The following is a 27,891-nucleotide window of genomic DNA, read 5'->3' as shown; positions in this document are numbered from 1 at the left end:
TCCCGGAATGGGACACCAGTGTACCCAGTACCTCTACACGTTAGTTAAAAAACCAAAAAAAGATAAAAAAAAGAAAAAAAAAAAAAAAAAAAAGAAAAAAAAGGGGGGGAAGGGCACCCAAACAAAACCACAGCTGTTTGTCACGTTTGAGGCATTTAATTTATTTTTCCCTTTGTACTAGCCTTCTGTTAATCACAAACCCCTGCCAGTCTAATTCATATGCGTATATTATTTATGTACCTGCATTTTTTTCAGCATTTTTTTTGTTGTGGTTTTTTTTTTTCTTTTTCCACAAAATCAACTATACTGAGGAAATTTGTCCTTAAATTACAGAATTTCAGATTCTCTCATCTCTCCCAACCTACACCCTATCCTGACGACTGTTACTTCACAGTCTGAGGTAAAAAATCTAATTGCAATACTGCAGCCTAAGAGCTCGCTACACTAATGTAGCAATGGTCATTTGTAGAGTAAACAATCTCCACAGCCCATCAGTTGTAGAAGACTGTGGAGGGAAGAGATGAAGGGCACCCACCATCCCACTGCTCCATTTGCTGGGGTCCACACCTAAAGCTCGGACTTCCACATAACACAGATCGTTGGGTATATCTGGGTTTCCTGATACTATACGGAGTGTCTGATGTGCACATCTGCATATCTATGATGATTATTAGAGTTTGTGCTTTTAATTTGTTTAGTCACAACATGACTTTAAATTTACAACAGAGAAAAGTTCTTTTTTGAAATAGCACTCAAATATGACTGCTACCTAAAAATTTGACTCTCAAGTCTTAACACAAAATAATAAATTACACTTTTAAAATTATGAGGTAAACAATTTTTTCTTTATAACACAAAGATAATTCTTCACGTCAAATGTAAAGTATCATTGAAATGATACGTACTGCTTTTCAGCCTTGATAGCTAGAGAGTTAACATCTGCTTTTCTAGCCGTCTCAGAATAAATTATATGAAAAGGGATTTAAGCATCATGAGCACATAAACATTATCCTACTAGGATCCTAAACCGTATTAATAACCTGAAAAGTGCAAATCATATTAAACATCTTTCTGAAAGCATACAGCTTAGATTATTTTTAATTTTTGCAAATCTATTATTATAATGAATTCTAATCACTACTCATTATTTCTAACACTTTATATATTCAAGTTTTATTTTCATAGCACCTCTTGATAGCCAATAGTTTGTAGTGAAAAAAAAAAACAAAGAACCATTAAATACAATAAAAAATGAAGTCTTTATTCTTTTGGCTCAACTGTAATGTGGTTTACTGTTCTTTATGGTAATAGCATTTTCCTGCATGCAGTTCACCGACACACAAGTCAATATTTTTGTAAAAGGAGGAGTCAACATCGAATTTTTGCTTGTGTAAGAAACACAAAATGTCCTGATGTGATCAATTATACAAGTTTGCTATTTAATTCCTGTGGAAAAAAAAGCATTGTGGATCCCATATTATATTTAGAACAGTTCTAGTGCAGCATGAATCAACAAGAATAAGAATAGTCTATGTAAACAAACACTGGTAAAGATTTCATGAATAAAAAGACTACCTTGAAACTTCTGATGCAGGCAGTGCTAGAATTTTAAACAAATCTTCCCCACCACATTTCAATTACAAGTTATATCTGTTTGGAAGCAAGTGCATTTTGGACTCAGTTTGAAACTTATTTCACATTAAAATGTGTGCAAAAATACAGTACTAATAAAAAAGCAGAAACCTAAAGCTACCCCATTCTTTCCTTTGTTTCTTATTTTGTGAAGTTCTTGAATTAAAAAGTGCTATGGAGAGAAGGTAACAAAAGTGACAGTAACATCAACCTGAAGATAATTCTCATTTCTTATTTTATGTACAAAACGCTGAAAAATAAAATAAAATGGTATTTTTTACAATATTTATATTTTCTTAGAAAATTCTATCCATGTATTTTTCAACAGATTAAGCAGTTTGCAACATATCCTGTACAGTCTGACTATACACCGTACAGTAGTCACTTAAAATTTTATAATGCAAAGCAAGAAGCTCTTAAATAGCTGCAAACTATTGCTTGATGTTGTGAAAGAATGATGACCGATTGACCAATTTATTTCACTTAACCACTGAGATATGGCTTCCCATATTAGAATCTTAACAGTGGAAGGAGTAGAATAACAGCAGCAAAGGCAAGATAAACATGCATCAGTGATAGCTTCCAAACTATCTATAATGGTACAGAATATTTCATATTAGCTGTTGAAAGCTTGCAAATTACACTTACTGTGGTACATATTTGATGCAATAAATATTGTGCACGTCATTATTTGTTTGCTCAAACATGCACCACGGGATAAAATAACTATTTACATAGACGGTACTTTTTTAATCAACACATATAATGTCAACCTTGCTGAGAGCAGAAGATGGCTAAATGATACTGCAGGGTGAAGCAGAACAACTTCATAATTCTTAAGTTTTGCAAGTTTTTGGTAAACACAATTTCCTAAGGTCAGGTAGGCGGTTTTTCGCACAAGAATACTTAAAAGTGGACTCATGTCCCTCGGAAAAATTTTTACGCAGAGTTTGTTCAACCACAGTTAAATGACTTATGAAAAAATAAAACATCTGTTCTATTATTGTAGACTCTATGGGACTTTACAGGCACATTAAGATTTGTCTGGATGAGATACTAGATGGATACTGTTATTAAGCACCTCAAAATATAGAGCCACCCTGAAACATGGAAGTAGTCAGACTGCTGCTTTGTGCGACGTCATGTTTTTCCATGCATGAACTACAAGTGCAGCATGCCTTCATGCAAATCACTTCAGTCTGTACATTATAGAGAATCCGAGAGTAGAACACCTGGTCCTCATACCCCCTTCCCCAACATAAAACCCATTTACAAAAATAGTCACATATAATAGTAAACAACCTGTGAATTAAAAAATGATAAGTTCACCAACACTGATTTTTGTAAAAATATGGCAAATGTGACTGTTGAAATGCTAACAGTGGATACAATTTTTGTACTGTGTGTTTCATGTTAAACACAGAGATTCATAGGTTTGCACCCTTTTTTTTTAACTGGTCCCTACCATCTGATTGGCCATTTTATCATCTCTTCAGCACTGTCAGCTGGTACTAAAAACAACAACCTCCTGTCAAGATGTTACCCTGTTTTACAGAGTTGCAGTTTGATGACGAGGGGTCACTGTCTTGTTATAGGCACTGACCTTATATATATATATAATCATATATATATCTATATATGTAAAAACTGACAGTTTGGCATGTACCTCCTACGGGAGTCCTGTTGACACAAATACATACTTTTTCAGGCTGTAAACAGTTTATCCCAAACATCATTCTGTGTTACTTTTTACTTTCCTTGCTGTCTTTACCTTTATCTTCTTTTTCTGATTTGTCTTTTTCATATTTATCCTTGTCTGGCTTTGTTACACTGTCATAAGAAGGTGGGGAGGTTGTGGATGGGGTCATGTCTGTTTTTTCTGGAGTAGAGTTCTCATTTAGTTTATCCATTATCATATCTTCTTTCATGGGCAGATCATCCTCCTCTTTACCTTTATCCTGACTAAATATACATGACACTTTTTTGAATTTTTGCCTTAAAAGATGACGTCTGTAAGCACGCTGAATGATGACAGCAGACACCTCCTCTTGCTTTCGTTTCAATGTGGTTGTAATTGGTTCATAGGAGACTTTAGAAGGATTGGCTGCCATAAATCGATCTTCCATCTGTATTCTGAGGGCATCCATCTCTCCACTTTCCCCCAAAACACGCTTTGTGAAAGCAAACAGGATGTCAAGGCAGTGAATTCTGTCACCACTCACCATGGGCAGATCCATTGCAATGAGCTGGACTTTGTTCGGTTTTGCGATGAGAAGAGGCGGATCTAATGAAGCTGCAAAATCTGATAGTTTACTGAACTCTATGAATTGTGTTGCATCGGGATCAAATTTCTCCCAGACCTCATAGAACATCTCAAAGTCGTCCTCGCTCAAGGGTTCAGCACTTTCCTCAGTAGCAACACTGAAGTTCTCCAAAATCACAGCAATGTACATGTTCACCACTACCAGAAAGGAGATGATAATGTAGCTGACAAAGAAGAAAATCCCAACAGAAGGGTTGCCACAGTCACCTTTCACAGAGCTCCCAGGATGATCTTTATGGGGATCACAGTCGGGCTCCCCACTGTTCAGAATTGGGGCGAGCAAACCGTCCCAGCCAGCAGACGTGGTGATCTGAAAGAGGCAGATCATGCTGTTGCCAAACGTTTCAAAGTTGAACATGTCATCGATCCCAACTTCCCTCTTAACATAGGCAAAGTTGGACATGCCAAATATCGCATAGATGAACATGACCAGGAAGAGCAGCAGACCAATGTTGAACAGAGCAGGAAGAGACATCATCAAAGCAAAAAGCAGAGTGCGGATTCCCTTGGCGCCTTTAATGAGGCGCAGGATTCGACCGATTCTGGCAAGTCGGATGACTCTGAATAGTGTGGGGGACACAAAGTACTTCTCAATCATCTCAGCTAAGAACATACCTAGAGAAAAACAAGTTAAATCAGTAAAGAATATTATTATATTTAAAAACCACTGCTAAAGATTTATTCTACAAATATTGTAGAACTTCAGAAAAATAGGATATTTAAACAGATTTTTAGAAATTAGCCATTCAGTTGTTTTTACGAAGCCTTTATAGTTTGGTATGCTTTGGAAACTCACAAATCCCAATAGAAATTCTGAAGCAATTTGCAGGATAATGGAAAACTGCATCAATGATTTTTCTGAGTATTAATTGCATAAGAATGTATGTGAACAGACAAACAAATACACAACATCAACCTTTTTTTAGGGCAAACTGATAACTAGTGTATGTATATTAGCAAATGCTGAGACCAGAGGAATACCTTTCTGTTTAATTGTAACAAAAATAATCTCAGTTAACCAGAAGAAAGGTTATATGTATAGTAGCATTAAAATGTCATGTAATCAAGTTATGGTATTCAAAGAAAATACATATGTTTTTAGAGAACTGCAACTTCTTAATCATACATAAAATAACATGAACACAAGTTTATTATTAGTGACACAGCAATTTAAATGTAAACAAACTGGTAATAAAAACATTTGTTAAACCTCATTGAAGAGTAGAAAAATTGAGCATTATATTATGTGCCTCAAAGCATAAAATTAACTACATCCTGTTTGGATATAAATATAGTAAAACCGATTTGCATATTAAGGAGTTCTGAAAAGTTAAAATAACACAATTTTTACTCAGTTTTTTCAGGTTTGCTGCTCTAGGTAAAGCAAAGATTAGTGGAGTCATTATTTGTTACTATATCTGCTTCAGCTCTGCATCTCCAGTTTCTCACTCCAGCTCAGGCATGAAACCTCTCCAGATCAAACAAAACTCTGAAGTCAGCTAAGGGTTTTACCCTGCTGCCTAGGATATGTTCATGCTAGCCAACAATAGTCCCACACAGATTTTGCTCTTGGATTTTGGATTGCTGGACTCTTTCCCCTGCAACTGCCACTGTAAGTTTATATCAAAATTGATTTTTATGTATGCATTGAAATCTCTATTGAATTCAGAATAAAGATCTAATTTCAACTAATAAAAAAGTAGGAATGTATGAAGCCTCTTGCTAAACAATTTCTTACCATACACTTTTCAGTTATTTTGTGGGTAAGACTTCCTAGTGACAAAGTTGAACCAAAATATAAATAGATTTTACATGCCAAAAATGTTTCTGTTTTTACAGAATTAGACATTTCAGAAAAATTAATTGCTCTTACCTACTATGGAAAGAATGACAACCACAAAATCAAAAATATTCCAACCTATAGTAAAGTAGTAATGGCGAAGTGAAATCAATTTCAGCACAAATTCTCCGGTGAAAAGTACGATAAACACCAGGTTAATCCAATATAAAATGTTTTCCATGTCTTCACTCTGATCATCTGTTTCTACCATCATTGTGACCATGTTAAGGCAGATAAGTATCATGATGCTGATATCAAATGCTTGTTTTGTTACAAAATCAAAGACCATGCCTTGGAATTTGTTCTGTTGGGGGTGGGAGAAAAGAGAAAAAAAAAAGTATTTGAGATAAATAAGGCTTTTCTAATATCACTTCTTGTTTTAGCTTACAACTTATTTCAGCCTAAGGAATAACTGAAAAAATCCAATTTTCATACAGATGTAAAAATAACAGAAAATATTTTTATTCTTACTGCTGGTCGAGGTATAGGCTTTTGTGGTTTCTTTGAACCCAATTTTTTCATTGCATTGTAGTATTTCTTCTGTTCCTCTGTCATAAAAATGTCTTGACCTCCAAAGTAAACCAAAAAGACAAAAACTGGTTACAATCATGTATCTTTATCGATTACTTAAAAATAATAGCAATAATCACTCTTGTTCACATTTTCATCCGTGGGAAAATTTAGGACAGATATAAAAATCCTCTTCTATTATTTTTATAAATTAAGTATTAAGCTACACAAAAGGTTAATTCTGCAGCTGAAACACTGATACCTTTTGATGCAGTGTTGACAAAACAAAAAGACTAAAGAGCACAAATGAAGATAATACAAAGTTTGTTATTAAAGTTCAGAAATCTACACTGCTGAGCTCTGTGATATGAAGGTAATATAGCAGAGTTTTTGTAGCTAATTTTGCTATTTCAATGGATAGACTTTTTATGAGTCTACTGTAGACTCCAGCCCCAAATCCACATCTTTACAAAAATGACAATGAGTATTTCACTAATCATGGACAGACATATATTGTCAATTGTCCATCAAGCCCTCATCAAGTCAAGCTGTAAGCTTTAGTAATTCAATGTATTTAGAATGCAGAGCTCATATTAATTTATCATAGAAGAAAAAAAATACTTAATGAATAAAATTTTCACGACTGGACCAAAACCAAGCATTGTTTGATTTCTTTGCAGAATAATGATAAAGTACTTATCTTCTTTTTCTGCTGGTTGAAATTGTCTATGATGACACCAATAAAAAGGTTCAAGGTAAAAAATGATCCAAAGATGATAAAGATGACAAAGTAAAGATACATGTACAGGTTATCTTCATACTTAGGCTGATCCAAAACCTGCAAAAACAAGCATAGAAACTAAACCTTAGTTTAACAGTGAGCACAAAATATATGCTGGATAAAATTAGGGCTCTATCACTGATCTTTGCTTCTCACAGTCAAGTTCTGACATATCCATTCCACTGACTTTCAATCTATTAAGTTACATTCTTGAAAAAGAACTTTGCTATCAAACTTGATATTTCATTTTAAAAAAAGTAACTGGCCTGTATGAATGTAGGATAAATACTGAAGACACGATTAGTTTAAACTACTAAAGTTCCATTTATCTGAGTCTACAGACGAGGAGAAACAGCAGCGTGTAAATCTGCAGAATTTTCTGTAAATCTTGTGGGAGCCCCTGATGTGGGCAGGCAGAGCTTTCACTGCTATGGGAATTAGGACACTGCACCGGATTATTGAAGAGAGGCATCCAAGCCATGTTTAGACTAAGCATATATTCTTGGTACTGCTATGCACACTGGTACAGCTACAACAGGCCTGCTGTGAGTGTAGCTGGAGCTTTACCAGTATAGTTTATTCAGTTGTCTACTTAGAACTAGAGAAAAACTTGCACCAAGGGAGCAAGGAGGAGGCAAAAGGGTAAAAAAATGCACAGGCCAAATTAAAAATAGGCACTGTGCCCTAAAGAAAGGAGTGGCTTGCAGAGCACAGTGAAAGTCTGAGCTTTAAAAAAAGATCAGTATTACAAAAAAAATTATCTCTGTATCAGTGCCTGTTTCCAAACATAAATAATTCCTCAATGCACAATAAGAGGAGGAAAAGGCATTTCAGGCAACAGTTAAGTCTGGTGTGGGATTGAGGAATTTTGGTCCAACCATACCATCGAGAACGTGGAATGCTTTAGGAAAGCTCCTCTGCTTTCCCTATCTCTTGTATTTTCCTATGGTTTCCATTTTCTTTGACTACAAAATTATAATAGCTCCTTGTTCTCTCATTTTTACTGTTATTTCTGAAAGATGTCAAAATTACATTCTCAAATCTCGGAGCTCATACAGTCAAAACAAATGGAGTCAAGGGACTATACTTACATTACGAGAATCCACAGCTGCGTACATGATATCCATCCATCCTTTAAATGTAGCCTATAAAAAGAACGCTGGTGTTTACATCACACTTTTCCTGGAAAATGGCTTGTCAGAAATGTTGTTTAAGACCTGATGACTAAGTGTCTTTAGCTCTCATCGTACAAACCAGCACAGTGCAACATTAATAGCTGACTCTTGCCTTCTACTGTATGTTTTATTCATGCACAAGAATTGCAAGCAAATTCTAGTATCTCACTATAGAGGACATAGCACCTATTAAGAACTTTTATCCCTTATGAGTAATATCTGATGTAAAAGTTATTTTTTTGTGTAAGTTATTTTTTTCAATACAGCTCAGGTGTATTAGGCTTAAATTACATATTTTTTTCTCATAGTCAGCACACCCCCTGGGGCTTGAATGATTTCTGTAGAGTCATGGATTTATCCCACACTTCATAATTCAAACCAAAAGTGACAGACAAAATTTCTAAACTAAAAAAAACAATAAGAAATAACTTTTTACTGTTACAAGTCAGCAACAGAGATCTAGAAAGAGAAATAGAAATTAAGGAGTGGTGACTTACCACTTGAAGCAGAGAAAGATAACCAAGGCCTACGTTATCAAAGTTAACCTTCACATTCTTCCACCGGGCAGTTTCATTGTTTTGTATGAGCTCCTCACATTGACTGTAGTTGTTGATTTTGCTGATGTCAAATCTCTCATCAGTCGTAGTGTTAACGCAGTAGTAAAATTTTCCAGCAAATAGATTCACTCCCATGATACTGAAGATCAGCCAGAATATAAGGCAAACAAGAAGCACATTCATAATAGATGGAATCGCTCCCAACAGGGCATTCACAACGACCTAGAGGACAAATGAAACCGAAGAGAGACATTGTAAGAACACAGGCATCAGTACCTTACAAATGCATCATCAGCCTTTCTTAAATGTAACTCTGTTATAGTTCTAATATCTGTGTTACACTGTTTTAATTGTTGTAACAAGTCAGAAAAGCAGTATAGAGAAAAGATAAAATGTCAACATAATTAAAAGTTAAAAATACAAACGGTAGCAAATGGCAACTTTAAAGACTGGGAAAAAATAAGAACAAACCGATAAAACAAACTAAAAAAAAAAATCAGAAAAAAAGGCATTTATTAGTTCTTTTTAGAATATTTACTTAATGTATGTCTGCAAAATCATGTCCATAATAATTATAATCACTGATTGAATCAAACAAACCAAATTTTTTATATTACATGTTTACTGGGTAAACAGTTCAAATCTATTACTGAGCAAATTTTTAACTGAAATTAATTTTAAGTCTTTTTAAAAATAAAACTCAGGGATGTGTGCATGTTCATTTGGATGGTTACATACAAAATGAGAAAAGAAGCAGTGTTCAAACCAGGAAACCTGCTGAGTGTCTGAACACACCAAAGCTGTTAGGGTTCAGGCAAGTGGCAGATAAAACTTGAAGAAGAGACTTGATTTAATTCCCAAACGAATTTTGGGAAAAATCAGGCTTCGGGAAAGAAAAATGTGAAAATGAGTTCATGTACAATGATGAGCAATGATTAAAAACATGCCAGATTGAAAATAAAACAGTAAGAAAAATAAAATTAGGGAGAAAGTAGGTCCATTATGAATGAAAATTATTAATTTAATGATGGAAGTGATGAACCACTAAATTAGTTAATTCTTATTTTAAATCTTTCTGTAAATAACTCTAAGAATATAAAATTTAGTAACTGTGGAGCACTGCTGCCAACTTTGCCAAAACAATTGAATCAGATCCTTAGACCCTAATGAAGATTTTATTTTAAATGCAGAACAGTAGTTATTATGTTGATGGAATAGTTTATAATTAATTAGTTTCTATGATGTAGGCACTAGGGCAGATCCTCTAGCATACTAAGCTAATTGTTTCTGTTTGAAATACAAATATGTAGTTTAAGCATGTAAAGTATTTTGGTATTACAATTATATCTACAATTAATAGCATCCATATAATCAATTAACTATAAAATTAGTCATCCAGGTAAATCGCCTTTCATTCATTTGCCATTTTGCAGAACAGAAAATAAAACCTTTGAATGTTAGAGTAGGTGGTGAACATCACCGTCACATGTGCTCTAGAGTTGCATTGGGCTGAAGGAAAGGAGCAATACCTGTTTTACTTTCAGGGCTCCATTCCTGCCAAAACACTACCTCTTTTGGGTGATACATACGTTGGACTACATTTGAGATCCTATAGGACTTCCACAAAGTTGTTTTTATGTTAAATTTAGAAGCTGGACCAATGTAAATTGGTCCTTTCCATGTAAATAACTCCATGACTCTATAAAGGCATAGAATGCTGCATTAAGTCCAAACCTGCCATCCTTTAGTTTGTTTGTTTGCTTGCTTCCTCCCCCCCCTTATTTTAAATCACATTTTAATAATTGGTTATTTCTAGTGGGGAAATTTAAAAAAAATTAGAATAGTTTCTTAATTGTACTAAAAATCTCCTTGGCAATACCTATTATAAATCAGTAAGCAAAAATAATATAGCGTTTTATCACTGAGCAACTGGGTAGAGAGGATTCCCTGACTAATGGATAAATCTCTTCTGACTATTTTAACAGTGCTGTCTTGTGCTGACAGGCTTGTACCAGCACTGTCAACATCATGACTGTGGAAGGCCATAAGGAGTTGTTTGACCTAAGCAAATGAATATTCTAAAAACAATATTGAATTAGTTTAAATTGGAAATATTTTCCAAATGTATTAGTCATTACTTTTACATAAATTTTATTTCAAGTTATCTCAATTCTTCTACCTAAAAAATATAAGTAGATTTCTTAAATGAAGTGATATCATCCATCAAGAATAATTATTGAGATATAAAGGGATAGTTAATGAAGTAAAAATATTTGTCCTCAAGTTTCCAGTCTCAGTACACCTGAGAATTCTGTTCCTGTTTCTGCTACATCTGCAGGTCCACTCATGTTCTTCATTTTTTAATTGCTGGATTCCTACAGCTGACCTACTTTCTCTGGTTTTAGTCTGAGTCCTGAATCTATAGAGGACCAGCTTGTAATATGAATCATTTGAAGACACTCAAAACACACAGTTATGCATCACTGGAAATGACTATGTTATAAACAGACATCTTGAATTTCCCTGTCTCAGACCTTAAAATGTTCTCATACTAATTCCTTCATCACCTTCAGGTACTGTATCTTTCAAGACACTAAACCTAGAATTAATTACTTTAAATAAGGCAAAATTCATTATATCCATAGGAAAATTTCAATGGTTAATTGCTTCACTAATAAAAATATAGATCATATTTCTAGTCTGACATTATCTAGTTGTTTTTTATATCTTTTGCTAAAGTCATAAATGTCCTCCATATTTGAGAATTTTACAAAGATACAGCTGGCAGATCAGGATCCAATCAGTAGGTAAAGTTTACACCAACTTCATGGGACTGACAATTATCAAATTATCAAACCTTCATGACAAAGTGATTGTTTTTTCCTTGCCACGATAAATTGCCACTTTATATGCAATTTACTGTGCATATAAAATTTGTAATATTTTTGGTTTTTTTTTTTCCTAATCATTGTCATAAAGAAAACCCCCAGCTAATGCAGTTTTTAGTGAAACACAACTGAGGTTTTAGACAGGCCTCACACCTGATATAAACATCCCACATTTTCAGATTTGCTTTAGTAAAGCTCCAGAAATGTGTTGGAGACAAGGAAATGGTATTTCCTATTTGAATTTATAATGTTACACCAAAGTCTGTCTTCTTTTTGATTGAAGCCTCTTCTCTTACTTTCCACACACATAGAGCATCACATTTTCTCACCAATTTGTAGTTGAGTTACAAATTTGCTAATCAGCTTACAACCTGAGGTGCCAAAGATCAGTGATCGCAGCAGAGAGCTCACAAAAGGATCACTTTTAATGACAGCAATAGGGTTCCAGCTCAGGTGCATCTGCTGTTTAGATCTGTGGCAGTATGTCCAGGAGAGACAGATGGACCCCGAAGGTGTATGTCAGACATCTTCCTGTGGCGGGTACTACAAAGAGCTACGTGTATCTGCCATCTCCAGTTGTTCACTACTACCCCTAAGAGAAACTTCTCTAGAGCTTTCAAGTCACAGCAGAATGCCTAAGATCTGTCCATTTCAGTGCACTGAAGAAGTGATCCAAACTAATGAATTTGACTTTGCACAGGAACAGACTGAGCATGCCCCACTGGGCAGCTGAGGGGCTCAGCTGTGGTAGCTGCCACGCTGCTAATGAACAGCTGGGGACAGGTTATTCTCGAATATACCCAACTCTGACAGCAAAAGTCTGATATGTTTTCAGGCTGCCTAGTGCCCTATAGATTATAATCAACATTTTAGAATCAATATGGAAAGCAGTACGCAACCAGAAATAAAACCAGCTCAATCTCTGATATGTTAGAAAAGTTTTGTTAAATAGAATGCAATAGTTCTAATATGAAAGAGAGAAGGTATATTGCCAATGTACTTATTAACATGCAAATTCATTACAAAACTTTTTGTTGTAACAGACATTCCCAACTAAGATATACAGAACTGTAGGTTAAAAGATGTTTGACAGACTGTCTATGATACTCTACACTTGTAAGAAATACGCATGTGCATATATACATGGGTGCATGTGCACACACTTTTGAGAGGAAGTATTGGTTTTTTTAAAGCTGTTCTGACTATAGTAGGATGTATTTGAATGGGATAAATTCAGTTTTGTAGTAATATTGCATAGATCCATGCAGTTCATAAATCCTTGGGCCATCCATGAAAATATGAAATAGGGTGAAAGGCCCAGGAGCCTAAATAAGTGTAAAATGTGTGCAATAACACATGAATTCATATAAGCAGATGAAGCCTTTTGCTTATATGTTAGTGATAAATGTGAAATATACAGGATGATAGTGTAGCACTTCTGCATGGATTTGCTGCTGAGTATTCTGCATGCATTGTTTCCGTGTATGCATGCAGCATTTCAATTCTTTCATGTTGTCTTACCCTCATCCCTTCAAATCGCGACAAGGCTCTTAGAGGTCTCAAAGCTCTTAGTGTCCTAAGGGATTTAATCGCACCAAGTTCTGAGTAGCCCAAGGCATTAGCTGTTAAGCTAACCAAAGAGACCTACACAAAAACAGAAAGGCAATATTGCTCATTCATCTCTTATATCCTTTCGAGACATATGGTGGGAATGATGTGTGCCCTGAACTTCTCAAGAAGATTCAAGGCTGGACCTCTTTCTCCAGGAATCCCTCTATAATGCAGAAAGATCTTTCAAGTCAGACAAAGTAGAATAAAAGTATATTCTAGGTACCTGTTGATGAAACCATGTTGGCAGAATGGTATAAAAAATGCCTTCTACATTCACATAAACCAGTCAACATTTGGTGGTATTTAAAGAAAAACGAAGTCACATGCAAAAAGAAAACTCAAAAGCTGGGTGAATTGGAATGGCCAATTTAGGTCAGGCCTTCCCATGATATCTTCAGAACTTGATGAGAATGTAAAAGCTTTCAAAAACCACATCCAGACCCGGCCTTTGGTCAAATGTAATTTTCTAGTGTCCAGAAAATCTCATTCAATAGCCATAGCTACCAATGCTGTTCACATTTAACCAGACTAATCAAGACTGAGAACCAACTGTTTGTTAGACTATGGCAGAAGCTTCATTGTTAGGCATATCCACACTTCATTACATTCCCTGTGATTCCTTTAACCACTTCATCAATTCTGGCTTGCATAACGCTGGTCTGGTCTGCAGGCAGATGAGTAAATAAATTAGAATAGCTGTAAAATAAATAATACAATTATCTTTCATCAATAATCCTTGGGAATGTATTTATAATAGCCATTGGGAAGGAGTGGTCCTAATAAAGAAAAAATAAACCAAATCACCCCCTATTTCCCTTCATTTAATGCCCTTCCCTTCCATCCTTCCTGTTCTCCCAATTCTTTCATCTCCAAATTGATCTTTTCACTTTTTTTATCTCAATCCCTGACTACAGATTAAAAGAAATGCTTGGGATATTAATTTTTTCATGAAAAAAATTGCAACAGGCTAAGGTTGCCATGAAAAACTAGTGAAGTTATTTATAAACTTCACAGAAGTAACTAAGTCCCTGATTATCAAATTAGAATAAAATATCTTGATAAATACAAGCTTAACTGGTCATGGCAATTTACACATCTGATGACTGAGCCAATACACTGTTTTATACAAAGGTACAGACTCATTCACAGAATACTAAATGTGCATATAGTCATGTTTTATCATAGGATTTGCAATGTTGGTATAGATTTAAAAGTTATAATGTTTTCCAAGTTCTGTATAGTAAAGACTCCATGACCTATCATATCATAGTAGTTTTAGGGAGATACATAACAATTCCTATAGAATTCTGCTGCTTTTTGAAATGAGCGAATAAGTGAATCAAGACACCTTCTTAGCCTGCTTTCCATGGGAATTACATCCGTGGAACAGAGAGATGCCTATTATCACAGTCAGGCTATTGGGGATGGAAGGGAAATGAATATCTGCTATATGGCAGAAGACCTGTAATCTTCCATTTGTGCTACCCAGCACCGTGCATACATTGTTGAGCATGTAGACTTGAAATCACAATGCACTTATCAGTAGGTTTCTTTCAGACAATGTGTATCTGCTCCTTGGTAGTGCAGCCTTTTGAAAATCATTTGAGAACCCACTTTAAGGGGGCTCATCTATGGTTCTATGAAGCATCTCTTTGAGGTCACCCACAATATGGTGATAAGTGCAAGAGTACTGAATAGTACAATGGAACTGAGAATTCCTAGCAGTATTTTCCTTTCATATTGCACAGAGTAAGCAATAGGACGCTTACAGTAATTGATTAGAATATTAGAAACCCTTAAAGAAATTGCTTCCATATACAGCAAAAACTGAAGAGGATCCTTTCCATACCACCAAAAAATAAAATAGTAAAAATCATTATTTCAATAAAGCATTATTACTTCATAAAGTAGAGAATTTCAATACAACATCTCTAGAGTAACAAGTATATCTGAATATTTTTTCCTTTCTGAAAAGAATTATAAACCATACCACATCAACAATTAAAATAGAGTTTTCATTTAATAGAACAGAAATCCTATCCTGAAAACATAATATTCTGATTTTTAGAGCCTGTAGTACAGGACATGAAAAAGAATACATACATCGACAATCAGGAAGTCCAGCCAGCACCAGGCATTAGTGAAATAGGTTTGAAAGCCATAAGCCACCCATTTTAAAAGCATTTCCAGAATGAAGATGTACGTGAAAACTTTGTCAGCATATTCCAGCATAGTCTTGATAGTTTTACGTTGTTCTATGTAGATATCTTCAAATGCCTGTGAAAAAGATTTTTCAAGATATAATTAAATATCTTCACAATTTGCAGTGTGGTATATAATGGCCAAGAAAGAATTTGAATTGAAAAAATATATGTGATGATAAGGCATACATCCTTCCCTCAAGTGTAACTTTGGCTTTCGCGTCACACTTTTCATAAAGCTGGGTCCAAACACAATATTCAGCTTTCAGCTAAGCTGAACAGTGACACGCAGAACTTACTGTAGTACCACTCCCCAAACTAATTTTAATTTGTTTCCATGGATACTGTATTGGGCTTGCATGGCCAGGTTTTGGTAGCAGGGTACAGGGGTGGTTTCTATGAGAAGCTGGCAGAAGCTTCCACTATGTCTGGCAGAGCCAATGGCAGCTGGCTCCAGGATGGACCCACCGCTGGCCAAGGCCGAGCCAAGCATGAATTATAGTAATGCCTCTGGGATAACATATTTAAGAAGGGGAAAAAAAGTTATTGCACTGAGCTAATTGTGGCCAGGGAAGAGTGGAGTGAGAACATGTGAGCGGAACAGCCCTGGAGACACCAAGACCAGTGTAGAAGGAGGGGCAGGAGGTGCTTCAGGCACCAGAGCTGAGGTTCCCCTACAGCCCATGGTGCAGACCATGGTGAAGAAGCTGTGCCCCTGCAGCCCATGGAGGTCAATGGGATGTAAAGATCCACCTGCAGCCAATGGAGGAGATCCCACGCCAAGGCAGGTTGATGCCCGAAAGAGGACTGTGAACTAGTGGGAAACCCATGTTGGAGCAGGCTCCTGGCCCAGACCTTCAGAGCCATGGAGAAAGGAGCCCAAGCTGGAGCAGGTTTCCTGGTAGGACTTGTGGCCCTGTGGGAAATTCACACTGGAGCAGCCTGTGCCTAAAGTACTTCACCCCCTGGAAGAGCGACCCATGTTGGAGCAGTTCATAGAGAACTGTTGCCCGTGGGATGGACTCATGTTGGAGAAGTTTGTGGAGGACTCTCTCCCTTGGGAGGGACCCCACACTGGAGCAGGGAAAAGACTCCTCTCCCTGAGCAGCAGCAGGAACAACCTGTGATAAACTGACTGTAACTCCCATTCCCCATCTCCCTGAACTGCTGGGAGGGAGAAGGTGGAGCTTGGGAAGGAGGGAGGGGTGGGGGGAAGATGTCTAAGATTTGTTTTAGTTCTCATTACCCTACTCTGATTTGGTAAGTAATAAATTCAATTAATACCCCCAGTTCGAGTCTGTTTTGCCCATGACAGTAATTGGTGAGTGATGTCTCCCAGTCCTTATCTCAACTCATGAACCCTTTGTTATATTTTCTCTCCCCTCTCCACTAGCGGAGGGGAGTGATTAGAGCAGCTTTGGTGGGTGCCTGGCATCTAGCCAGGGTCAATGCATTAAAGAGAGCAATGGCTTACTGACATAAGGATTTCTTTTGTGGTAGCTACAACTTTATATCAAAATTCTATGAAGGATTTAAAAATTACTCTGTGATACAGTATTTTTGATGAATAATTGAAACCAAACTCTGCACGCTAACCCACATAACAATCCTAAATAGAGAGAACTCCCTTGCCAAAAGAAAATGTCTACAATGACCGTGAATCACTATGCATTGAACCAAGTGTAGCAAGAATATTACATTTTGCTCCTGCTGTGGGGAACTAATTACTTCAGTACTTACTCAGTGCACTTGATTTAACACCAATCTGTAAAATACCTGATAGAATCATGTTGGCACCCTACATCTCAGTCTGACAATTCAAGTTGCTCTTGATAAGTTCCTAGGTCAGCTGTGTTTTTATTTAAATGTGTATATTAAAAAAAAAAAGCTATTATCATCAATATGAAGGTATGTGAACACCAGTCTGATAAAATTATTTATTTCCATCAAATCTAAATTTTGAACTTGCCAAATGATTTGTTTCATAGCCTGTGAGCAAACTCTTATGTAACCTACAATATATGCCAAATACTTGCTGATACATGTTTACATTATAACATTTATGAATCGGATATCAAATTCTGATTTGTTCCCTGCAGCTATATGATTAACAGAAATTCTAAATGCTTGCTGCTTAAAATAGTCACAATAGTTTCACATTTAATTTACCAGAGCACCGCTGCTGAGAAGAATCATGAAGACTATGAAGGTCTCAAACCAGTTGTGTTCAACAATCTTATAGCAGGTTTTCCTAAGATTCCACCAGATTTTCCCTTTTCCATCTTCTACACTGACTTGACAGCATTTGAATCTCCGTACACATCCTAAATGTGATGATAAATTTTAAGACATCAGAATAAGGTAAGTATTTATTAGGACTTACAGTTAACATTAGTCAGTTATTTCTGTGCTACTGCAATAGATGCTTGTAAATAAGTATCTCCTATTTAAGCATTTTTGTTTCAATATTTGAAGTTAAAGCTTTGTGCCTTTTATTATACCTTCCAAGGAGAACACACACGTGAACAGTAATCTACAGCAGTGACTCTGAAGGACTTACTAATGCAAATAGAAATTACAACTATAATCACAAAGCTTCTTTCTGATTTGAACAAAAATAAAATTCTGTGCAAGGCAACACCATTAGGTCGATGTATCTTGCATATATTTTGCTTTCCCTACCTTCTGTAAAACAAGCCTCCGGCTCCAGAACTTCTTCAGGTTCTGCTTCTGGTTGTTCACCCTCTGGAGGTAGTCCAATATCAACTGTGCTGCCCTCGGATGAACTGGATGCATTTAATTTCTGTGAATGAAACCCCACGTAATTATTTTTTTTCAATTTCAGTTATTTTGAATAGAAATTTGAAATGCATATCAAAATATTTTGCATGTATTCAGTGGTCTCACATTAAAATAACTTCTTATCTACAATCTATAATGACAAATTGCTCTACTACAGGTGAGGTCACAAGATTAGAAACTATACCATGTGCATTTTCCCTATTGAAAATATTTTGATATTTTCATACAAGGAATTGCTGAAATTATTAGACTACTATTCTGAGCCACACATAAGAATTTAGAAGGGAAATTTCAGTAAGTTAGGACTGGGTGCCTTCCAAACTTTATACTGTTTAATTATTCCAATCATGTGGCTGCATTTTAGATGACACCAGATAGCATGTGTTAATACAAATAAATTTCCAACATCATGACCAAACCAACAGCAAGCTCCACAGATGTATTTTCATGTCTCAAGTAAATGTTTTTCTATCAAGTCAGAAAAAATCTAAATCTAAAAAGTTTCAACATAAACTTTTCATTATCATTGACATGAAAACACATGTTATGAGTTGTATAGGATAATTTAATTCTCTCTGTTTCCGAAAGAGCAGCACATTACTTTAAGAGCAGTAGCTGATATTTTGCATTCTCACTTGCCAATGCATTTTCTGAATTTATTGTGCATTTTTAAACTACTTATTACTTTGGTACAGTACACATAGATGTCCAATCACCATAAAAGGCCAAAAAAAAATCTTTGGAAGACTAAGATGAAAACAAATGCTTTTAAAACAATACCATCAAAAAATAATACTGCACCAATAAATCATACTGATAATATAATTCAAACTTTAAAAGTTATTCTTTTACACCATCACATTATGTTGGCAACAGACAAATATGAGTACTATAATAAGTAGTTTGATCATGGCATTCTATGACTCTTCTAATGTTATCACTATGTGGAGTATAACATCAGTAAAATGGCTGCATTGATAAGTAGCTAATCTTATAAAGGGAATGATGTAAGCAGATTTAGAATAAAGACTACAGAGAATTAATACTAAACAAAGATGGTCCATGGTAACATTAAAGATATGTATTTTTGCTGACACTTAAATCTGAAGTTAGAGGCATTATTCCTTTAAAACATCTTTGAGAAAGCTTCAGTTTTGGAAATGTAAACAATATTAGTCTGTGGATACAGAAAGTAACTTAAGATTTGAATGGAATTTTACATTGCAGCAAATATTCAGTATGTTCTTCAAACAAAAAGAAGATTCATTCCTTCCCCCCCGATTCTATTGAATCACATTGACAATATATTGTGTTGTGATTTTGACATAGGCTGAACTCTGATTTTTGTGTACTGTGGTGCACTATAGAGCACAATTTAGAGGAAGACCAAACAAATGGAAAAATGTATTGTAGGATGTATTATGCACTTAATTTCAGTGATATCTGCACACTCCTTTTCTCTAAACTTTTTTAAAAATCCCAGCTTACATATTAATGTCTCATGTTTGTGCATAAATTTTAGCATCCATGAGGTCAGGTCCAGTGTACAGAGATACGGATGCACACTTTTCTGCAGATTATTATTTATAAATTTCCCACTGTAATATGCTCAAATTATAGACAATGCATGGCAGTTCGGTCATTGTGGAATACTGCCTCTAAAATTGAGAAACTGGAAAGTATGGAATTAAAACTGTAGTCCTCAAGTAAGGACTACAGCATTTAAACATCATTGGAAGTCAATCATCAGTTTGAGGAAAGGCCAGAAATACCATAAATGCAAGGTACATTCCAAAGAAATGTATATATGGTGTTAAAAATTACCATTTATCAATACAATACACTAAATTATTTTTAAACTGAGCAGTGACTATCTGGTTTTATTATGAAGTATTTTCTTAAAATGTTGCTTGCATCATTCCAATCTGGACAGCATTTCTAGCAGAATGCTGTAGTAGTAGCAGAGCAAACAAAAATTATGAACTGGCTAAACAATAAGTTTGAGAAACCTACTGTCCATTCTTTTACAAGAAAATGAAAAGTTCAGTAACTCAGATATTATGCAGTTAGTTTAATAAACATACAGGATAATGAATTCCTATTACTGAAATCGTGTAAGACTAACAGATAACATGGAAGAATTGAGATATCCACTATAAGGAGAGATCAAAAAGATCAGACAGAAAAGGCAGAAAATTATCAGTAGAACTGTCAATTACCAGGAACATCAAAAAGACATCTTAATTTATGTGGGGCACTACGTATGGTGAGTTGTATCTTACACATCTCTTTTCACTAAAAATCTGGTCTGCTTCCTTTACAGAGCTGTAATAATAATCACAGGAGTTAAGCTGAACAGAAAAATTCTAAATTGAATCGACAGCAGCTGATACTTGAAATGCAACAATTAAATGCCTTATCCCATTGAGAATTCAGTTACTCTTCTGTTGATGTAATAGAGCATTTCCTCAGCATGCTGTTCTATTATACCTGAATTTAGCCCCAACCTGAGCAGTATATAAAGAGGGATATTATAAAAATTATTCAATAAATTCAATCTGTAATAATTCAGTATCATTTGGGGAAGAAAAAATTAGAAATTTTCAAGAGATATAATTACTTCTTTCATTTTGTTATGTTATGTTTAATGTTAAACTTATTGTATGTCATGCTACACAATATTTATAAAATTCAGTATGCATTACAAACAGCCAGGAAGGTTTTATGATACAAAATCTTAGGATTTTATCAAATCAGTTAAATTCAGTATGCTAGGAAAACTTCTCAGTAGCAATCATGTATTTCCACAGCAAACTTGTGCTCTGGCATAAAGCAAGTGACGCAGGGCCGTTGTACTGATTTCTATGTATTCAACACAACATCACCTGGAAATGGACCATGTTATTGCTGATTATGCTTTGTCCATATGCTTTAATACATATGGACATATACATATGGACATAATACAAGACTATTTCTACCACTTACTGTGACTTGCCAATGTTCACACATGGAATCCAGTTGGATAGCCAGACTACCCCTAATTGCAGACCCTGATATATTAGGTATTTGACATATCCTGGTTCTTTACCTTAACATATCTGAAGTTACCTTTGTACCTGGTAAACTGTTCTTTGCTCACCTGCATTATAAAAACTGGATTTAGGCAATGACTATATACTTAACACATATACAGCCTTTAAAAAAAATGAACCTGTAGAAACAAGATAATCATCAAACTCAACTGTTAGCTTTGATCTAACAGTAAATCCCTTTTAAGCTTTTTGTTATACCATGGTTCCAGATTTCAAAAGTACTCAGTCATGCAGGTTATAAGAGATTTATCAGGATCAAGCATTAGACACTCTTTGAGAGTTATGATCATTGATTTTTTTCTGAATAGTATGTTAAGGAAATTATTGTCAGAGAAATCTGTTTTTCAAAACCTTAGAATGTAGATACTCCATCTCCTTTACACAGAAGACAGTAAGGGGACAAAAGTACTTACATGTTTCTAAAGCAGCAGAATACTGATTATCATAGAGATTTATATATCTTTTACATCACATATACCAATAGCCTTGACAGTCATGCTTTAGTCAGCAATACAGTACAGTATGAGACAGAGGTTTTAGTTTAGCTTTCAAGATAGGAAAGCAGCTTGCCTATCAGAGCAGCATCACAAAAAGCAGCAGCCAAGATTAGGTCAGGAAGTTTTTTACAATATTACTTTCTGAACCTTAACATCTCACAGATTCATACAATTCTGCTTCACTTACAGCCAGGACACTTTTAACTGCTAACATTTCTTTCTTTGTTTGTTTCAAAGATGTTTATCTGAGAGTAGCTGAACAGCTCTTAGCTTAACATTTTTAACAAAGCCTGAAATTTCATGATTGGCCAGGATGCCACTAATAGCTGTTGAAATCATAGCTGTTGAAGGAGCAAAGAGCAGAACAGACACAAGCAGGAAGATGGCACCAAGACAAACCACCATTTTGGTTTTGCTTTCAATTTCCTTTCCTCCCAAATACCTGTGAAAATGTTAAATAATGGAAATTACATTGCTTTTATTTTCTCATTGCTGTGTGGATGTCAGTATGAAAATTAGATGTTCTGTGATATAAACGGCAATATTATATCCAGCTATCCAGTCTTTTTCAGTACAGATATCACCTATAAAAACAGTGAAGTGGTAGATAGCACTGTGATTCCTCTGGTATAATTAAGTGGAATCTGGATGTCACTCTTTCTAGTTCTTATACAGTCAGGCATACTAAGTCTATCAGTACAAAATACCAGAACACTGTTAATCAAGGTAAAACCATTTTGTGATGATTGTTAGCTGTGAATACTGCAACCCAGGATCCCTAATTATAGCCCACTCTGTAGTGTATTGATATTCAAAATTCTTTCTATCTACTTATTTATGAGCATTTCATAAATGAAAATATTTGCAAAAAAGTTGTATGAACGCAAAAGCATCATAAGTAGCTGTGGAAATATGCTCCAGTGGGAAAAAGCTCTCCCACTAGAAGCTACTTAAAAAGGCTCTTTAATTCACACAAGAAATAGTGAGAGGATATTTCTGGAACAGAGTAAGGGACTTGTGTTTGCAAAGACTAAACAAGCAAACTCCAATTAACTCTAACATTAACAACTTAACATAATCCACTATGAATCACAATATGCCAATACAATGTGACCAATTCACAAACAATACAAAGCCTAAATTCTTCAGAGCATCAAAAGACTTTGAATAATGAGTATTTTTAAATCAAAATACATATTATCAGATAAATTATTCTGTAAAAAAAAAAGAGAAAAAGCTCTGCAATAAGTATATTTTAATTCCACTGATTTACCCAACTGGAAGCAACGTCATACGGCTGTGGTGTTGTAAATACTATGGCAATGTTTAATAGGTGAGATGTAAATCACACTGAAGCTGGGGACTTTTTGGTCCAAACTCAGTAGCTTATTTACTAGACTGCTGAACTTTATTTTTTACTGATTAGAAAGTTCAAGTTTCTCAGGCCAGACAATTTTAGATGTTCCAGGAGGTAATTAATTTGTGAGCAAAAATTTAAGAGCTATAGTAAGACTAATTTGGGCCAGATCTTACTATTAGTTTTCTCTTTGCACCTCTACACCTGTAAGTGTGGGCGTAAGTAAGAGCAGAACTGATCTCTGAATGTTTGACCAGCCAAATACCAGTTTTGCATGAATCCTTTCAACCAAATTATGGTCACATGCTTTGACTGCAGAAATTAAGTTAATTTCATGCTTAACAGTGCTTCAAGTACTGCATATTAATCTCCAAAATAACTAAATGCTTATACTAAAGTACTAAAGAAAAGCATTTCCAAAAAAAAAAAAGTGAAAAATAAAAACATGACTATTATGAGTTTGCAAGTTACCTCCATTATAAGCTAAAATACAATAGTATGAATGTTTTCCAAAACAGCTAGCAGCTTTTCATTATCAACATGACTTACAGGTGGACTTATATAAGCTTCTGATGAGAAACATAGCATATATGTTACATATTCTGTCTTCCTTCAGAACAAAAGAAAACCCTTCAAAAATAGAAACCTGAAAACTATATCATAAAGATTGGGAAAGGTACATAGCATGCACTGCAAAATACTTTTAAAATACCATGGACAGTATAGCATCTGTACCACAGAAATGTTGGGGCTGCCGATCTTGCCTGACCATGCTGTGATGCGAGTCCCGTGACTCAGCAGAGAGCAGCTGTGCATGTTGGTACTTATTGCAATGGATGGGGCAGGGTCATAGCTGAGGAGCATGCAGGCCAGTCCATACCCGCTAAAAAGTGATTAAGTAGAATATACATAGAGATGTATAACTTGCTTAGGTAACCTGTGTAAAACTGGTGACACGATGCTCTGCCTCGCTAAAAGGCACCAGAGCTGCTCGCTTGACTGATCCAGCTTGGTTCTACTCCTGTGAGAAGTAAGAACGGTAGGAAAGGAAGTTCAGGACACAGCACCTCTGGTGTTTTGCGCTGAATATTGCTTAAAGTAAAATATAGATTATTAATGTGTCTGCAACAGCATTAGGAGATTCCATTTTTTCAAACCATTTAAAAATATCTTATAACTGGTATAACTTAGCGTAATTACTGGCCTAGAAGTTATATTTAGCATACAGTAATTATTACCAGCTATTATTATTTTTATTACTATTATTTTAACTAATTATTACACAGTCATACAGGTACTACAAAATTTTCCATATATACCATCCCTGTAGTACTTAAGCATCTAAAATGGCAAAATTATCTTTATGCTTTCTATGCTGGATAGCAGTAATGCAGCTGAGATCCATAGACCCTTACGTATAGGACAACAGACTCAGCACAGTGGTCCCACATTTACTAATAGCCCTACTTCCATGGTAAAGTTTTATTTAGTATTTGTTCTCTAATTCCCTTATTACACTGTATTCACTCACTGCCATTCTTATGGACACACTGTTCTTATAACTAATTTAATCTTAGGTTTCAGGCAATTTTCTATAAAATTCCATGTTAATTCACACCTACTATGCATGTACTACATTGTATGTATTGTTTCTAGAAAGGTGTAATCTAGTTAACATTTCCATTAAAATACTGGAATCTATGTGTGTTACAATAAAGAATGCATGCAACATTAATATACTTAATCAAAACTTGTTAATAAATCACAACTACTCCGTTGAAATTCAGCTTATTGCCCTATACCAGGGTGAATATGTGTATTCTGTTTCTACATAAAAGCCAGGAGAAGCACACATGCACGCTCTGTGCCAGCCTCTGGCTGTCTTGTGCAGTCTCTGGCAGACGAACTCAGAAACAGCAGTATCATATAAGTGGAAAAACATGAGAGGGCAGAAATGTAAGGTACATTATAGCATGGAAAAAAGAAGAAACCTTAAACAAAAAGCCATTTGTAGCCACTTTTTTTTTAAATTTAAAAAATGCCTTCTTTTGCTATGGATCGTTTTCATGACAAGAGTGTTGGTCCTCTGACTAATAAGCCATCACTCTATATCAAAAAACATCGTGGATAAGAGTATCTAGTGAAGAGTAGGAACTAGGATTAATATTTTAAAAATGTGCTTTTGTGACTCAAATCTACTTGAAATCTAGGCATTTCAATAAGAAATATGATCACAATCTTTGCTTACTGCTCTGTTGCTATTTAAAGTTCCTGAAATTTGTAAGCCTTTCTCTTCAATTTTTCACCTTCAGCTTCTGCAAGAGTAAGAAATTTTGGTCCTGAATATGCTCAGACGAGTTTCAGCTTGACCAGTCAAAACTGCTTGGCACTAGCTCATTCCTGACTTAATATGCATTTCTTTGTCTTATCACCTGATCAGTTTGCAGTTCCTGAAGAACAACAGGATTAAGTGCCTCCAAGAATGTAGTGAGGACACTGTTTTCTTCTAAAGATGGTATGTGGAGTAGAAAGCCTTCCTTTTATGGGGAAGCTTAATGACAGGAACTCATGTCAAATGTGGGATAAACCTCTTTAAAATTTTCCCTATAGGAATTCAATACTTTTTGTCACCCTGTAGAATTACCCAATTAGGGTCCTTCCATTGGAAGAAAGGGATGATTTGGCTATGGAAAACAGTCAGCAGTCATCCCATCCTGTTACACAAAGAAGTAATAGGTGCACCATTGTCACTGTGGTCATACTCAGCCCTGCTAACCAGCAGCACAGAGGTTTGTATGAGGTGTATCCTCCATCTCTTCTACTGACATAATGTTCTTGTGCAGTGAAGAGTTAAAGAGCTACAGTAAAAAGAAGCAAATGGGAGAATATTGGTGATCAGGGAATTCATCTGATTTTGGTCCCTATTTCAAGATATTTTAGCCACTGACTACTGACTGTTAAAAAAAGTATTAATAGATTTCGTAGCAGGAAAACATTTCATTCTTAAAACAGATGCCTTAATCATTAGGCAAGTTCCTTCTTGCTATTACTGTTCAGTGAATCACAATTTATTTTCTGCACAACGACTGTAGTTTCAGCAAAAGAAATGGAGAGTACTCCACTAGTACAGAACAGTCCTGTGATTACATTTTTAAAAACAGACTTCAGTAACTTATTAATCTAACAATCACTAATGAAAATATTTAAAATTACTTTTCAGTCATTTTAATGACATATAGTATTTAAATTGGTAGAATCCAATTACACTGCCAAATAAATTTTTGCAGAGAAGTTGCCAATTGAAAATTATCAGAGCTATAACCTATAATACATAACCTTCAGTTAATACATACATAACTTCATAACTTTTAAAAGTGAACAGGCACAGGAAAAGTTTATGACAATTAAAACATGGTTTACTACTACCATGAGTAGTGGTAATATCATAATCAGTAACATCATCAGAATTAATCTGATATGGGTGGGAACACAAAATAAGCAGCAAAGGGAGAAGAGTTTTCTTGGGTGCATACTTCTAAATGTACTGGAATTTCACAGTCAACATCTCACACTGTTTGTGTCAGATTTTCTTTTAATGTCATTCATAGAGTAATATAATCTGAAAAATCATTTATAATATATCTGCAGAATAACAGTATCTTCTTCACACTTTCCAATTTAGGCATTTAAAATGTTTTATAAAAAGTGTTAGGTTTAAGTTGACAGCACCCTCGAAACCAAAAAACACTATACTAACCTTACAGACAAATACAGCTCGATAGATAGGTATTTCTTATGCTATCAAGACAGCAATAAATATTTTGTGATGAAGAAATGACAACTTAAAGAGTTGTATTATGTTTCCTAGTACTGAACTTGAACTGAAAACACTTTATTCCCAAACTTGCAGGACATCCTCTGGCTACCACTAGTTGCTAAGCAGGGAAAAGGCTGGACTTGAAAAGACGAACAAACCCAGAAGGACCAGGTCTACACTAAGAAAGTACATGATTCACAAAAAGACGGGAAAATTATCTGTGCCATTACTGTCACATGCATTTGTTACAGATGATTTCACTGATGGGTGGAATTTCACCAGATCAGCAATAGAATTTGCTGCTCCTTTGGCAGCAATAAGTTTTGAAACAGTTAACAATGGGAAAATAGAACAGTGGAAGGACAGAGCGATGCTCTAGATCTATGTGGCTTAAAGGTGCCTGAGAAGATTCTTTTTCTTATCTTATGTACAAAGATAGAATAGAATCAACCAAAATTCTACATTCAGTGAAACTTCCTCTTAATTACATAGAAAAATTAGAGGTTAAACTACAATAAACTCTGACTTGTTCTACACCCAAGTCATGGTTTTGAAGAGTAAGATAAATATTAATATAATCAATCAGAAAAAAAATATTTTTAAAAGAACAATAAAGACATTTGAGATTAAAAAAAATAAAATATGACTAAATGTGTAATCATCATCATGGCCAGGCTTCGCGAACGAAGATTAAGGAAGGCTCTGTCCACATTTATTACAGGCACGCTGGTGGCTAATGAGGCCAATATGAGATAGACATAAAACGTGTAATACAGTTGGTACAAAAACGGATCTCAGGGTGAAA

At 35.2% G+C, this 27,891-nt stretch overlaps 1 protein-coding gene across 1 annotated transcript in view; it reads right to left on the bottom strand.

The window, feature by feature from the left end:
• Positions 1-1,240: 1,240 nt before the first annotated feature.
• LOC103764229 (sodium channel protein type 2 subunit alpha) overlaps positions 1,241-27,891 on the bottom strand; it is a 76,987-nt gene continuing 50,336 nt past the window's right edge. The window contains exons 18-27 of the mRNA XM_018072601.1: positions 18,201-18,321; positions 17,688-17,842; positions 15,421-15,594; positions 13,228-13,350; positions 8,759-9,040; positions 8,178-8,231; positions 7,006-7,143; positions 6,267-6,371; positions 5,829-6,099; positions 1,241-4,570 (exon numbers count right to left, since the gene is read on the bottom strand). Of these exons, the coding sequence (XP_017928090.1) occupies positions 3,375-4,570; positions 5,829-6,099; positions 6,267-6,371; positions 7,006-7,143; positions 8,178-8,231; positions 8,759-9,040; positions 13,228-13,350; positions 15,421-15,594; positions 17,688-17,842; positions 18,201-18,321 (2,619 nt within the window). The 3' untranslated portion in view covers positions 1,241-3,374. The remainder of the gene's footprint in view (positions 4,571-5,828; positions 6,100-6,266; positions 6,372-7,005; positions 7,144-8,177; positions 8,232-8,758; positions 9,041-13,227; positions 13,351-15,420; positions 15,595-17,687; positions 17,843-18,200; positions 18,322-27,891) is intronic.

Source organism: Manacus vitellinus, unplaced genomic scaffold (assembly GCF_001715985.3).
Source record: "Manacus vitellinus isolate BGI_N305 unplaced genomic scaffold, ASM171598v3 scaffold_22_pilon, whole genome shotgun sequence".
NCBI lineage: Eukaryota > Metazoa > Chordata > Aves > Passeriformes > Pipridae > Manacus > Manacus vitellinus.
Note: the sequence above shows the minus strand (reverse complement) of the source record. Positions and strands in the feature narration are given on the sequence as shown.